At 35.4% G+C, this 15,859-nt stretch overlaps 3 protein-coding genes across 3 annotated transcripts; all 3 read left to right on the top strand.

Moving 5' to 3' along the window:
* Positions 1-8,666: 8,666 nt before the first annotated feature.
* On the top strand, positions 8,667-9,089 carry APUU_20003A (uncharacterized protein; the record flags this gene model as incomplete). Its single annotated transcript, XM_041698595.1, has 2 exons — positions 8,667-8,853; positions 8,908-9,089. The coding sequence occupies 2 exons, from the start codon at positions 8,667-8,669 to the stop codon at positions 9,087-9,089; spliced, it is 369 nt and encodes a 122-aa protein (XP_041551765.1).
* A 3,363-nt stretch (positions 9,090-12,452) lies between these two features.
* On the top strand, positions 12,453-15,359 carry APUU_20002A (uncharacterized protein; the record flags this gene model as incomplete). The annotated part of the gene is made up of 1 exon (XM_041698594.1): positions 12,453-15,359. The coding sequence occupies one exon, from the start codon at positions 12,453-12,455 to the stop codon at positions 15,357-15,359; it is 2,907 nt and encodes a 968-aa protein (XP_041551764.1).
* A 27-nt stretch (positions 15,360-15,386) lies between these two features.
* Positions 15,387-15,803, top strand: APUU_20001A (uncharacterized protein; the record flags this gene model as incomplete). Its single annotated transcript, XM_041698593.1, has 1 exon — positions 15,387-15,803. The coding sequence occupies one exon, from the start codon at positions 15,387-15,389 to the stop codon at positions 15,801-15,803; it is 417 nt and encodes a 138-aa protein (XP_041551763.1).
* Positions 15,804-15,859: the final 56 nt, after the last annotated feature.

The raw sequence follows: 15,859 nt of genomic DNA, 5'->3' as shown, positions 1-15,859 counted from the left end.
ACAGGCGGCAGGGAATTAGACTCAGATTCCTTTAGGATTCTATTGAGCATAGGTACTAATTAACTAGTCTAGAGTTTAATTTCTTTATTTTTATAAGTCTAGTATTCTAGGCGATAGTTACTAAAAATAACTTATATTTTTATAATAAGTAGATTAATTATTTAATTATAATTTACATTATTTTTAAAGTTCCCTAGTAATTTAAAAGAATATAATACAGGTTTAAAGTTTATTAAAATAAAATAATAAATTTAAATAAGAAATTACTATTGTGATTCTCTGTAGTTCTTTATAGTGGTGGACCATGATATTAGAGCCTCTGATATATAATTAGTGTAAGACCCTCCGCAAGAGTACCTGGGTATTCATGAGAGATAGAGCTGAGTAAGCTGGAACCTAACTTAATTTATAAGAAAATCTCTTTACTTTATAAAGAATATAATATTAGAGCTTTAGTATTAATTTATTAATTATTTTAAATTCTTAAATCTAAGTCTTATATTGTAAGACCCTCTGCGAGAGTCCCTAGATATTTATAAGAGGTAGAGCTGAGTAAGCTAGAAGCTGACTTAACTTATAAAAAAATCTCTTTATTTTATAAAGAATATAATATTAAAGTTTTAATATTAATTTATTAATTATCTTAAATTCTTAAAATCTAAGTTTTATAACTTTTTATTTTTTTTATCAAGTATATTATACTTTTTTTATACTATTTATAATAATCCTAAAGATTAAGAATCTTATAATTTTAATACTTAACTTTATATTTAATCTATTAAAAATAATAATATCTAATACTTAATTAAGCTTATAAGCCCTAAAATAATATTATAAAGAATTTAAATCTTTATAAATATCTTTATAAATATCTTTATAAACTAGTTTTAAGATTACTTTATTTTTTTATAATAATAATAAGAATTTAAAGCTTTATCTCTAGAAGAGTTTTATAAATAAGTAAAGTAAATTAAAAAAATAAAAAAAATTAATTATAATAATTTAATATAGATTAACTATCTTAAAAAAATTAGAAAATATAACTATAATAGATTAGTATTCTTAATACTAGTCTTAAAATACTTATTATTATTATAGATACCTATAAAAAAAGAATATTATTATATAACTAATTACATAACTACTGCAGCTTTATATAAAAGATTAAGATATATAAGAATATAAATAATTAATTAGATATAGATCTCTTTTATCTTATGATACTATACCTTAATCTAATACTTTAAGGAATATAGGAGGTAGAATCAGTCATGATAAGTAGTCCTAATGAGCTAGTAGGCGATAGAGTGGCATCTATTCCATGCTTTTTATCTATGTGCCTTATAAAATACTTAGGCTGTCTATACTAATTAATCCTGCTATTCCCCGCCATGCCCTAAAATTAAAAACTAAAAATTATTAATAGTCCCTGTGTCAGATAAGGTCTGCCGGTCCTTAGTTATTCTTGATATAAGTGGAAAAGAGTCTTTAATAAGTATGTTAATTAAAGAGAATAGAGATATAATACAGTCTCATATAACTTTATAAAGATAAACTAGTTATACTTCTAAAAATAATAGATAAAGAACTAAACTCTAGATATAATAATAATAGTACTATATATATACCTTTTTTCCTTATATTATTTAATATATCCTGTTAAAGTATCTGCTTGTCACGACTGTAAGACCGTGCCACGTGACACCTCCTATATAACCCCTGTAGACTGCTGCTAAGATATTTCTAGAGTATCTTAAGCTAGTAATTACTAACTTACTAACTACTAATCTCTATTTAACTCTAATATAAATAATTATTAAGAAATTAATATATTATATATCTTAAGACTTTATATATTCTTATTTAAGAAGAATTTATTAGATAGAATTATATAATAATCTAATAATATTAATTAAAGATTAATTAAATTAGATATTAAGAATTATTATCAGAAACTTCTATTAAAAATCTTTTTTATAAGATTTTATATAGAATTCCTAGTTATTTTAGTTTTATAAATTCTTAAGTAATTTATTCTATTTTAAATAAAGTTTTTTAATTAATTAAACTAATATTTTTATACTATATTAATATTACTTTATAGTTATTAGATTTTTAGTACTAACTTGATATCTTATAATTTAAATTACTTCTCTCTAATAATCTATAAAAGATAGTTAATATTTAATTTTTTTTTAATAAATAAGGCTAGAATATCTCTAGCTAGACTTTTATTCCTAATTTCTAGATATAAGAACCTTATTAACTATTATAAAGATTTATTAAGCTTAAAAAATAAATAGTAGAATTTATATTGAGATAGCTTTATATATAATAAATAATATTAAAAATTTTTTAGAATTTTTTAATATATCTTTTATATTCTTTTATTATTTCTGAGTAGATAAAAGTATTATTTAGATAGATAATATAATAATTATTTAATATTTTATATATTATAGTATTAATATAGGCTTAAAATATTATAAATATATTAATTAGCTTAAATAGTATAATTAAATATTTAAAATATTTATATTTAATATAGAATATAGTCTTCTCTTTTTTTTTAATTTAGATCTAGTAGTATATATTATATAAATCTGGCTTAATAAAATATTTAATATAGATAAAGTAGTCTATAAGCTTATTAATATAAGAAAAAAAATACTAACTCTTATAAATAATAATATTTAGGCTATAATAGTTAATATAAAAATATAATAAATTATTTATTTTTTTTATAAAAGAAAATAAAGATTTTTATAAAGCTTTATAATAATTTAATTTAATTTTTTTTTTAATATTTTATTAAGATACTTTTTAAGTATCTTTAACTTTACTTATAAAAGACTGTATAGATATCTAAATAAGAACTAAATATCTAATTTTAATAGAATTTTATAAATAATATTTTATATAGAGAGTTAGCTAGTCCTAATTTTTTAAAAAAATTTTAACTAGTTAATATATTAGAATAGTAGATCTAGCTCTAGATTATTATCTAATTATAATTAATATATAACTATAATAATTAGGCTGTATTTTATAAAATTAAAAAAGATTTTTATATTTTTTAAATATATATATATATTTTTAATTATTTCTTCTAGTACTAGTTATTTAATAATAAGAAAATATCTAGATTAATACAAACTATTTATTTTCTTTTTAAAATGGCTTAATATTTATCTATAATAAGATTAATAATATAAAAGATAATATTAAAAATTTATATCTTTTTTTTAAAATTAAATATTAATATTCTTAGTATAATAGTATTATAGCAGGAGATTTTTTTATTATTAATATAATTTATTAAAGATATTATTCCTATATTTTTAAGCTAAATTTTCTTTTTAATAAAATATTTATATAATATAAAGTTATTACTAGCTTTAATATCTAAAAATACTACTAATTATTAATCTATATTATTTTATTTTATTTTAATATTTATAAGCATAAGGAATATCTTAGGTTCTATAAAATTACTTAATATTAAAAGTTTTAGAATTATAGATTCTTATTCTTTTTTAACTATTTTATTTATTTTTTTAGAGTAGTTAGTAGCTTAGTAACTAGACTTATTATAATTAAAATAAAGTTCTTTCTTAATTTCTTTTTAAGTATTTATTATTTTTTATACTCTTTATCTTTCTTATTATATTAATCTTATTATTAATAATTTTTCTTAGAAAAATTTAATTAATTAGAGGATTTCTAGCTAGCTATTATTAATATAATATTAATTTACTTTTTTTTAAATCTTTAGAGCTTATAAATCTAGAATTAAAAATATAAAAATAATTACTAGTACTACTCTTAATAAACTCTTTAATTTTAATTAAAATCTTAAATTAAATAATAATTTTATCTATTATTTATTTTTAGTCCTGCTGCTAGGGCCAGGCATGGCTCTAAATTATTAAGATTTAAAAATAATTTAGATTTTAAATTCCCATAAAGAATTTCGATTTGCCATTTCACTGCTGTTTTCGGCCGTATGGGCGGCTAAAAGCAGCTATCTTTCAGTAACTCTCCTCTACCATGCTCCTGCGCTCTTCGCACATGCATTATCTAATTAGATAATTAATCCTGCCTGAGGCTATAATCCTTATGGGTGCTTCTAACATAGCTTTTCTATTTTATATCACTTGCTCCCTAATTATCATTACTTTAAGAATACTGAAAATAGCCTCCTTAGTACCCTGCTAGCTGCCTGCTAGCTGGTATTTAACTAATATAGCTATAAGTCTACCCTCCTCCTACCCTCCTTACTATTAAACTTCTTCTCTTTATTAGTACCTCTGTTATTAGTATTAAAATTAATTACTCTCTTACAGTCACTTCTTTACGCCTGCTATTTTAATTACTAGAGTTAGTCTTTTTTTAAGGTATCTAACTACTTTATTCTATAGTCAGTATCTGCCTTTAGCTATATATTATTAAAATCCTACTTATAGTAACTGCCCGCTCCCTATAAGTAAAATAACCTCTAGAACAGGCTCTGATACTAATAATAATCTAGTATATAACCTAAACTCTGATACTAATTTAACAGAACTAGATTACTTCTTACCCGGGCCTTAAAAGCTATCTACTAAGAGATATAAATATAGAGAAATACTAACTAGAAAAAAAAAGATATAATATCCCTAAATAAAATCTATAAAGCCTCTTATAAAGAGATCTAATAGAAATACAGGTATATTAGTAATAGAACTACAGTATCAGGCGTACTATAAAGTCCCGGCTGATAATACAGATAAGAAACTATCTAAGATTCTAGAAGATTACAGCAAGGCCAGCGGTACCAAGAAACTAAATCTTTAACTAAAAAAGTATTAGATTTAGTTTATTATTACTCTTTGACCTTCTTTCTCTAGCAGGAAGATCCTCTGCTAACTATCTTACTTCTAGATTCTATCAGGCCAAAGCGATCGAGCCGTCAGCCAAGCTGAAGTAGGAAGATATAGAAGAGATATTAAAGCTAGTAACTCTAAATAATATATACTAGTTTTTAAACTGGTGCTGTAAGCTTAAATACAACCCTAATAACAGTTATCAGCAGAAGCATTATAAAAAAGTAAGCGTCTTTAATACTAACTAAAAATATTTTTAGATCTACTACACCCGGGTCACTAAGCATGAGATAAGCGAGGAAATAGAGGAGATAATATAGATAATAAGTTTAATTTTATTATTTAATTTATAATCTATCCTATTCTGATACTAATAAATAGGAAATAAAATATCTTATTAATAAATATAGCTTAGATAAACAGCTGTAAGAGAATATTCTAATCTATATTAAAGATATAGTTTTCTTTAATAAAACTATCCTCTAAACTAGAGAGAAGTAATTCTACTTAAGATTCTAGTAAATCATTCTCTATCTATATAATATAATTAGTCTTTTTATAATTAACAGAAAATATACTATATTAAATCTTTAGTTTAAATATCTCTAACTAACTCTCCAGTAAGATCTATAAAAAGGGCCTCCTGTACCTATAATTAAAATTTAACCCTAGTTTATAAAAAGTATTCTTAGAATATCTAAACTATAAGTAGCTTTATATATTATATAATTTCTATAATTCCTATAATACTGATATATAAATCAGTAATATCTTTATACTGCTAGAAATAGTTTATAATATATTACTAGTCTTTAGTCTATATATCCTACTCTTTAGTATTCTTTTTATTATAAATATATTTAAGGCGTCTTATCTTATATTAATAGAAGATCTTTAGAGACTTTTAGTTAAGAATAGCCGGCAATAAATACTACTTTTATTAAAATAAAAGATAGATAATTACTATATCTTCCTAAAGATAGATATAGTCTATAGCCAGGCCCGTATTTTATAAAAAACACATATAAGTAGAGAAACGCTTAATAGGCAACTCTAATTATTAAGTAAGATATATAGCTTTCTAAATCCTTTCTTCTTATATTAGTTTTGTTATAGTAGAGATAAGCTACTTAATTAAAGTAGTAAATAATTAACTTTCTCTCTCCTAATCTTTATTATTAATAAGAATTATTCACTAACCGGTACTTAGGATTCATCAGTAAGGTATAATATAATATTATTATAGCATATACTAGTAGTAGGATATTTATTAAATACTATTATTCTTAATACTATACTGGTTTATAGAAGGTTATATATAATCTTAATCCTAATCTTAAGTTTTTAAGAGCTGTGTTACGGGTAAGCTGCTGGATTAATCAGCACCAGCTATAATACTTAACTAATACTAACTGTATATTAGTAGAGAAGAATCCTTAACTACAGGCTGTAATCTATTAGTAGGTTAAGTTAGAGATATAGTATAATAACTCTAATAATCTAATATTATTAATATTACTAAAAAACTAAGAGTAGAAGATCTGTAATTTATATTAAAACTTATAAAAGAAATAATAGAAGAATATTTACTAAAACTTTAGTTAAAAGTAGGCTGTGCTTAATATTAAGAGATAGTTAACTAGCAGTATTATAAATAATAAACTAGTATATAAGATACTATAGAATAATTTTACTATCCCTTCTTAATAAATCTTTATTATAGAGAATTTCTTTACCTAGTCTATCTCTAACTTATTAGAGGATAAGTAGGCACAGCGTAATAAAGTAATTATAACAGAGATCTAGTATTATAGCTTTTCTAAGAATAGTTTACTCTATAAACAGCTAAAATACTCTATATTATTTAAAGATAAAGACTAAACTACCTTTTTATTATCTTAAAAATATAAGTCTAAGGAGTAACTAACTATACTAGTATAAAAAAAGTAATCTACTGTCCTTTTAGGACAGCCTAAGAAAAAGCTAAAGTCTGTAGTATACTTTTAATATAATAAAAAGTACTCTAACTATAATAGTATTAAGTAATATTTTAAGATATTATACTTACAGGACTGTAAGTATAACTTATGTGATAATGTTAAGTTTCACTATTAAATACATCTACAGAGACATGCGGAGGGAATCCATTATCTTTCTACTTAATAGTTTTCAATCAGCACTTGGAAGACTTCCGCGCCTGTTCATGAACCGCGTATTAAGGGCCAGGTGGGTTAATTGGCACAGGGCTGTTTTTTTTCTGTTTAAATCGAGCAGCTATCGGTGAATTAATGCGACCTTTCTGTCATAAACCCTGTGAACATCTTGCATGTATCCATATCTATTGATTTATCTGCCTATTTAATTTTCGTATCTGGCAGCCAGCTAATGTATAGTTTTGACCTTCTTCAATGCGACGACCAGGTGCTTAGAAACCATCAAAGGGCAGCCTATTGGGGGCATAGGGAAGCAAGTAGATTAACTCTTGCATAACTGACACTTGGGCTTAAGCATATCAAGCCAGGAGGAACGATGATTGTTCTCCATAAAATTGAGACCCCACATACCGTGCAACTCCTGCATATATTTGAAAAAATTGCTTCAGTGCGGCTTTGTAAGCCTCCGAGGATCCACGCCAAACAGTCTTCCTTCTACATGCTCGCAACCAATATCAGAGCTAATTGAAAGGAGGCAGCCATGGCAATTAATAGATGGAAAATGATGAGCTGACCCGGTCATACCAGAATTGCTATCACAGCATGACGCCAAGGAAAAGTCATCATGCCGATCAAATGGAATGAGCATGATGAGGATGATGATCTACGAGCCTGTCATACTGAGACAGCATGAAAGGCATGAGGGAAGGAACTACTTAAGGACGGTCATTGCCGCTGTATTTAGAGGTTTTACTTGGTGGCTGTTATTTTCGGAATAAAAAGCTAGTCTAAGGATACTAGGAGTATGTGTGCTTTCAATCAAGGTCGAGCTCGACCTGTTGTGCGTGCGCTGAGGTAGCTTCGCAAGTTTGTATTAGTGTCTGAATTGCCTCCACCAGGGATTACTGAGTTAGGTTTGGGCAGTTAGAGGTTAATCCAGTCAGTTCAGTTATCCTACAGTATTAGTAAGGCTCAACCCTTGGAACGAAGAGTACCTGAAATATCCTCTGTAGTGTAGGGTCTGTGAGCCAAAAACGGTCGGAGTACTTGCGGGATACTGTAAGGCAAGGGTTAGAGTACTTAAGTATATATACCTAGGCTGGCCCTACCTTCTGTTGCAAGCCTTACTTGACTATAACAATTTTTATATTGTATATAAAGCGACCTAGGTGAGTCAATTACTTGCAAGGTCACACAAGGACCTAGGGTTTAGGAAGGCTTGACCGGTTGACCTTCTATAACACGTATCACGCCTCAATACAGCCTCAGCCCGCAATACTAAAGCTTTATTTTCGGAGGTACCGAGTAGGCAGGATTTGGGCAGGTATGACTGGGAGTTCGCTCTCCATTGATCACCCACAGTAAGCTTGTAGTGCGCGTGTGCAACGCTTGTCTCAACTCAAGGTGGAGCAATCCAAGTAATGTTATAATTTTGGAACTGAGGCCCCAACCAGAGTTGATCGCTTCTTCCTCCTGGCTTACTGGCTTACTGGATCGGCGAATTCAATACCAAAAAAAAAAAAAAAAAAAAAAAAAAACGAACATAAAAGAGAGCCTCAGCCCTCGCTTGTCTCTCATCTGCTCAATTCTCTCACACACTCAAGACCTTGTCCAGCCTATATCAACCTAATTCAAACCTCCCCTCACAATGCAACTCAAGACTGTGACTTTTTTGGCTAATGCAGCCCTCCCAATGCTAGTCCAGGGCGGCTATATCGCACTGCGCGCTGGTGAAGGCCAGTGTTACTTCCAAGTTGAGGACATCGACAGTTGCACTACCGAAGCCAGTTACTTTGGCTCGAGTGACGGTAAAACCTGCGTCCAGGGGTCTAGTGGTTAGTTTTGTCGTTCTTTGGATTTTAATTCGCCGGATACTAATAATGGTACAGATGGCAGGCTTACATGGGATGCTTGTGGCAAGAGACTCCAATACGTTTTTGAAGAAAACGCCAACGGCCCATACTCCCTAGACTACGATGGTGACCTTGTTTTCACTGGGAACACTGTGAACCAGGGCGCTACCTCCAATGACATTAAGCATGAAGGTTGGACTCAGGCTCAGGATCTTTAAGAGAAGCCGCTACCTACATATTAGTATGTATCTAGATATAAAGTCAAGCCAGGTTTATCCTATAGGTAGCCAGGGATAGTTTTCGATAGTGGCAAATTACATTCTTTCTCCTATACCTCTGCAAGCCCCTTTCCCTCGATATATGGGGCGACTTTCCCAGTGTGCCGTATCTGTACGAGTCAGTACTCATTCTCAGTCCAAGCAAAGTTAAAGGCGGACGAGTATTCAGCTAAGAGATTAACAGGAATAGTAATTACCCCTTGTCGGTGATATTACATAAATATGTTTAGTAGTGAAAAGAGACACCATAGACCCTCAAGTTCCGGTGATACCCAGACTACAGAAATCCCACAAACATTCAAGCCTCAAAGTAAGGATTCTCTATTCCAGCCTTGGAACCTAAGCGCGCAGGTTACTCTAACTATGCTACCGGCCACCGAGTTAGCTGCTGTGTAAGATATACTGCCGTCGGCTCTGCGCGGCAGCCTTTGACCCATGTCGGTCCGAGAAACCTTTTCAGTAACATATTATGAACTAGTTATGGATTATGTTGGAGTTGCAGAAGCAGATAATCTGCAGGGTACAGCATAGAGTAAAGCACACCTTTGTGTCTTTCTACACTATCAACAGAATCTCTAAACAATCCTCCCTCCTCCTGTATCCGGTTATTAAGGGTGGTCGGATCCAGCGAGAACTAGCATGTTGCCGTTTCCAGTAACAGAATTGTCCCCTACCAGCATTAGTACGTGGAAGAATTTAACTGAGATAAACAAGTCAAAACTCACCAGCAGTCGTTCCACCACTGCTACACGAGTCAATAATTAACTGCATAGTAGAGCCAACATCACGACTGTTGTTAAGCCCCACGCGTTCGCAATTCAATAAGCTATAATAACATCATGTATACAATATTCTGAAATAGACGTCAGCATACCAGTATGAGCTCTCCTTATCCACCAAGTTGTAGTCAGGGGACGCTATAACAATCGAAGCTTCCCCAATTTCACACAAAACCCTGTATATTGTACCCCGAGAGAATAAATTCTTAGTATTCAAGGGTTAATATCCTCACCGGCTTAAGGCTTGTAGCTGGTAATCAAGTAGCATGCCTGAGGAAGGCTTATCCTGGAATTTATAATCAAGTTATATATATATAGTATAAAAAGAGCTATCAAATTCCTGGAGACAACTTGAGAATATCGTTCAACATATTTCTTACTCGTGATCAACCCTGAGATTATAACTATAGTATTATAAATTATCAGGTAATAAAGTTATAGATTGTCTATATATAGCAGCCTGGGCTGATACACATTATTGACTAAAAGGCGGGCAAGAAGTGTAAGGATGGCCTTTAGCTTCTGAGCTGGTGGAAACCTCCATAGTTGTTTGCTCTGTTGTCACACTCGCGTCAGGCTATAGAGGACTCCACATACTCTGCCTATAACTAAGAAACCAACCCACCCACCATTGGCCCCCATATGAGGGGGAAAATAGAAGGCAAACTAGGCAATGTAAAAGAACAATACTCGCTGCTTGGTAAGACTGATTGGCGTCCCACGAATGCGGTCCTATTGCTTAAGCATCGTAAGGAAAGTCGGAATCATTCATGGAAAGGCTGGAACAATACTCCATGATATTGAATTTGAGAAGGCACTTCAAGGTCAAGTCAGCGGTCGAAGGAACAGTCATTTGGGTAGGGACATAAGTATAGGGGGAGGGGGGCAGAGTAGAGTAGAACATACCGCGCCCTCGCACTTCCTGAAATTAGGGTAGAAATAGTCATCCTTTACCTCACACGCGGGAAGATTAACTATTATCAGATTAGGCAGCTTTTTATCTAATATAAAGGCCTCTATAGTACTCTTAGGGTCCTATCTATAACCAGTCCTAAACTACTATAATATATAGATAGAGGCTTCAGCTATAAATAGAAAATTAATGTTTTTATCTTTTATATACTTAATACTGAATAGCTTACCCTAGTTCTTATTATAGCTATTTTAGTTATTAATAATTATATTCTTTTATAAGATATAGAAGTAGACTATACTAACCCTAATCATACACGCGGTATAGATCATTAATAAGCTTAATATTATATAAAGCCTGGTTATATATATTACCAGTAATCTTAACAACTACAGTCTTGCTATTCTTCTTCTATAGATATAAGATTACTAAGGCTGTAATAGATTAAAGTATCTAGAGATAGTTATAGTAGATATTCTTTTAGTTAATAAAGATAGTAAAATCTTTATTATTTAGAATAGCAGGGGCACCCGAGGAAATATCTTTATAAGTATAGCTAAATAATAGATTATAATTCTGAGAGATCTTATTAATAATCTTACTGCCTAGTTTCTAGACTGTATTCCAGACTGCTTTAAAGCTATTTTAAAGATATCAGGTATATTAGCCATATTATTAATCTCCTTTTATAAGCTGTAATCCATCGCGCCTTGTTAGTACTACTAGTTATTCTAAGATATATAAGATTATTATAAGAAAGGAATATATAACTAGACTATATTAGTTATAATAGTATTTAGGATACTAGTAGTGATGGTAGTATTACCACCAGCTATACTAGCTTCTACTATACTACTAGTAAGACCACTAAGAATAAGTTAGCTAATCCCTTTTTCTGCTTTAACTAACAATATTATGCTATATGATCTAGTTTATTATGTTTAAAATACTTTCTAGTAAACTTTTTTTTATCCTTGCTATTCTCCTTAAATACAGGGTTAGTAATAATAATATTTAGTTATATCTTGATATCTCTATCTTAATATCTGTGATATTATTTTCTAAATTAATTTGTTCGTAATTAGCTCTATCATGATTTTGCCTTGTAATAGTATTCAACTAATTAATTTTTAATTCCAGAAGCTATATTAATTATTTTATTAAGAGTATTAGGTTTATCGGGTATATACACCAGTAGGGAAAACCTGACTTCGACTAACAACAACGCGGCCTCCTGGGAAGGTAATTATTAGAAGATAAGTATATTCTATGCTAAGGATCCCCCCAGTGTAATCAGAACTTTGATAAATTACATGGTTTATGAAATATTATGGGTTGAAGTTGGGGTTTTTGGGCCTTCATCACAGTATCTTAATTTCGTCCTCAAAACTAAACCCGATTTGATTTTCGTCCTCAAAACTAAACCCTTTTAGTCATGACAGGCGCGCTAACCTGTTCTCGGATAGATATTCACCTGAAAGTGATTGATCAAGAGAAAGCGGACTGACACCTGGTTAACTGGTTACCCCTATTCTATCTCTCTTATTATTCCCATGTAGACTCCCCTTTATTACTTCAGGTATTAATCAACCTATAGTTCTATAGTACAGTATGGCCCAACCACGCCCTTGTCCTGACCAAGCAAAAAGAGGTCGTCCTCGAAAATACAATTCTACCGAAGAAAGAAAAGCATCCAGGGCCGTGCAACAGCGGAACCAGCGCCAGTCCACGCGCGCTGCGCAACGGGCCCAGGAATTTAATCAATACTATTCCCTAGATGTGCCTCTGTCTACCGAGATCCATGAGGCCCCACCAACATACTTCCCTCCTGGGGAACACTCCATCGCCACTGAAATTGAGCAACTTCTAGCACCCCTGAGCCCTGGCCTTGGGCCATGGGAAGAACCTATGTTAGCAGATCCGCCTATCAGTCCCGACCCTGCTCCACCCATCTTGCCTGAAGGTGCACCCAACCAGCCGACCCAAACCGATCCTATACTTGATACACCTGGAAACTCTCACCAAGCAACAGAGCCTACTCTGGATTCTGTGCCGGATCCATCCAGGTCTCCTCCCACCAACCCAGCTGATCAGATCCATGGCCTTGCGCAGGCTCTGACTGATCAACTCCAGGAACACCATGGCTGTTGTCTCCAGTGCCACGCGCAGCAAGAGCGAGAACATGAAACCCAGCATGCTGAGCATCCGGGCCTGGGAGTGTACCTGGGTCGGGTACAGGCTGACGGGGGGTATCCGGATGCTCTGAGCGCGATGACTATGGCTAGGCGTGAGGAGAATCTGGCAGGGCAAACCAGTGCCGCGCGCAAGCGGGAGATCTACACTGGAATTCGCCCGGCTGCAGCAGACTCCCACCCGGTCCATGTCTGCCTGGATGCCGACCACCAGACAGGAAGCCAGACTGGGGTGACCTTTGATATCGATAGTATCATGGGGTTTGCGCATAGCCTGGCAGTGGCCAAATTAGGGGTGCGGTGGAACCCGACCCAGAGGCCTGTCTCTGATCTCCATTCCAGCCTGCACCTTGATCCCCGTCCTGTACACCAAGTTAGTCGTGAGGGCCGTGCTCACTATACCCGGCAGCCGGTACATCAGATCCCACATTATACATTTGGCCGGGTGGTAGGGTTTGAGGATATCTCATTGTACTTCCTGTTCCCCCGACTATACCGGGAGGAGCAGCAATCCAGCCGTCTCCAGGAGCAGGACTTCCGGGTCTGGATGGACCAGGTCCTCCTCCCTGCCATTTACCAACACTATGATGGCTCTCTCGTCCAGCATTACCCATCCAGCTTTGACCACAGTCGGTTCAATGCCACGGCCCGGGGTGTCGAGATGCGTTCCCAGCGGGTAGATCCGGTTGCCCGGGAACAGCTTCTATTCTACTTCCTCCCACCTGATGCCCTCCCGCTGGTGTGGACGAGTATTCAGGAGACGATCCAGCAGGCCGGGCTTCAGCAATTCTTGGATCTGACTATTCTGATCCAGGGGAAAAATCTCAAGACCCTGAGTAAGGCTGAAACCTGGGAGGGCATGATGCAGCGGTTTGGTCAGCACTGGGATAATACAATTAATCCAGCCGACCTGTCTGACCATTGCTACGTGGATATTGGCAAGGAGACCTGTCCGACCGGCACGTCCCAGGTTGGTGGGCCTGGTCTGCTTGCATCGCGGCTCGGTGCAGACCCGGTATCCCCTGTCCGTCCGCCGGGGCAACAGACCCTCCTCTGGAGGCGATGCTGCTTGGACTCCTATGGCGCGTGGATCCAGCAGCAGCATCCGCCCCAGTCCGCGCCCCCCAAGCAACAGTTCTACCCGATCAGCTTGCTTCACGACACAGGTAGCCTGACACTGGAGACCCGTCGATCCTCCCCACAGCGGCGGGCGGGCCTCCTCTATACCCAGCTGTACTCCAGCGTCAAGGAGGTCTTTGCAGCCGGGGATGTGTACCCATTTTCCAACCCCTCCCTGGAGACGTTGGCGCTGGATCCCCAACTGCACAAAACCTGGCAGCATGTTGGCGGGGGTCTGAGCCATGACCCGGTTGCGTTAGTGCGGGCGTATCTGAACATGAAGCAGCGGTGCCATGCAGCCCTGCAGGGTTCCTATATGAAGGTCTTTGGCCTTCGCGAAGAACACCGGGTGTCACTCCCCCTCTACCATGCGATCGACCGGGAATTCCGAGCGCGTCATCTCCATCAGTCCCGCCTCCCTGGTGTTTTGTCCGGGCGGGAGCCATTCTACTCCCTGCCAACCTCGACCCTCCTCTTCTGGATCTACTGGAATATCAATAAATTCTGTGTCGGGTTTGAGATGGTTCATAGCCTGAATGACCGCCATTTTGTTACCTGGGAGCATACTCGGGTGATGATGATGTTCCTGCGCTGCCTGCAGTTCTCCTACGCGGGTGGCCTGGTCCAGCGGGTGTCTGGGTGCTGGCGGGACGTCTGGTTCCGGCCGGATGCGCGACGGCCGGATGGGCTCCGCCGGTGTGAAGGTCTTGGATTTCAGAGGCAGATGAAAGAGTACGGGTACGCCTGGTTTCTGGATAAGCTGAACTGGGATACTATGACCTTCTGCCAGCCATCCGCGCAGTATATGATGTTCAACAGCCCTTCCATGCAGACAGCGTACCGGGCCCGGTATGCCCAGATCCGAGATGTCCGGCTGGACTTCCTCCGGGTGCACCAGGCACACCAATGGATGGAAGAATTCAGCTCTGTTTCCCCTTGTCTTGATCTCCTCCAAGACTTCCTGCGACAACTTGCCCTCTGTGTATTTCGAAAAGATGTCTTTTTTCAGGTGAAGCGGTTATTACACCCGGACCATGCGCCCCGTGCTTTAGCAGGAGAGGTTCCCTTGAGCTATGACAGTATCACTGATGTCTTCCTGGAGGGCGCCCAGCCAATCCAGCTGCTAGACCAGCGGCGGGTAGCAGTGAAGAGTATACACTCCCTCATTGCGTGGCTGTGGGAGTGGAAAGATGGCCGCCAGGATTGAAAGGGATGGAAAGACAAGCCCTACCGCATGATCTATCAGCAAAGCTTTGAAGCCATCCATCAAATTCTCGGCAAGGATCAGGCGCGTGCGTGGAAACAGACGCTGAAGACTTCATTCCTTCAAAGCCACTGGCTCCTTCCCTATCCACATGGTCATGGGTTCATGCGCAAGTCCAAGGACACGGGGCAGGAGGTATGGTGGTCTAGCGTGAATTATGGCTTGAATGAACACTACCAGCAATGGTATGGTCGATCCCAGCCTGGAAAGCTCTTACCGGCGGAGTATATTCAACACCATCCTACTACCAGCTGGGGTCACTTCTATCCCGATCACCGGTACATGGAGCGTGGCATGGAACCGGAGATGGATCTTGTTCGGCTTTCTGACGGGGATTTATATGAGAAGTTGGTACAGATTGCCGATCGCTTTTCCCAGAATCCTTAGGGTTAGGGTTAGGGTTAGGGTTAGGGTTAGGGTTAGGGTTAGGGTTAGGGTTAGGG

Source organism: Aspergillus puulaauensis, chromosome 2 (assembly GCF_016861865.1).
Source record: "Aspergillus puulaauensis MK2 DNA, chromosome 2, nearly complete sequence".
Classification (NCBI taxonomy): Eukaryota; Fungi; Ascomycota; class Eurotiomycetes; order Eurotiales; family Aspergillaceae; genus Aspergillus; species Aspergillus puulaauensis.
The sequence above is the reverse complement of the archived record's forward strand: the minus strand, read 5'-3'. Positions and strand labels throughout refer to the sequence as shown.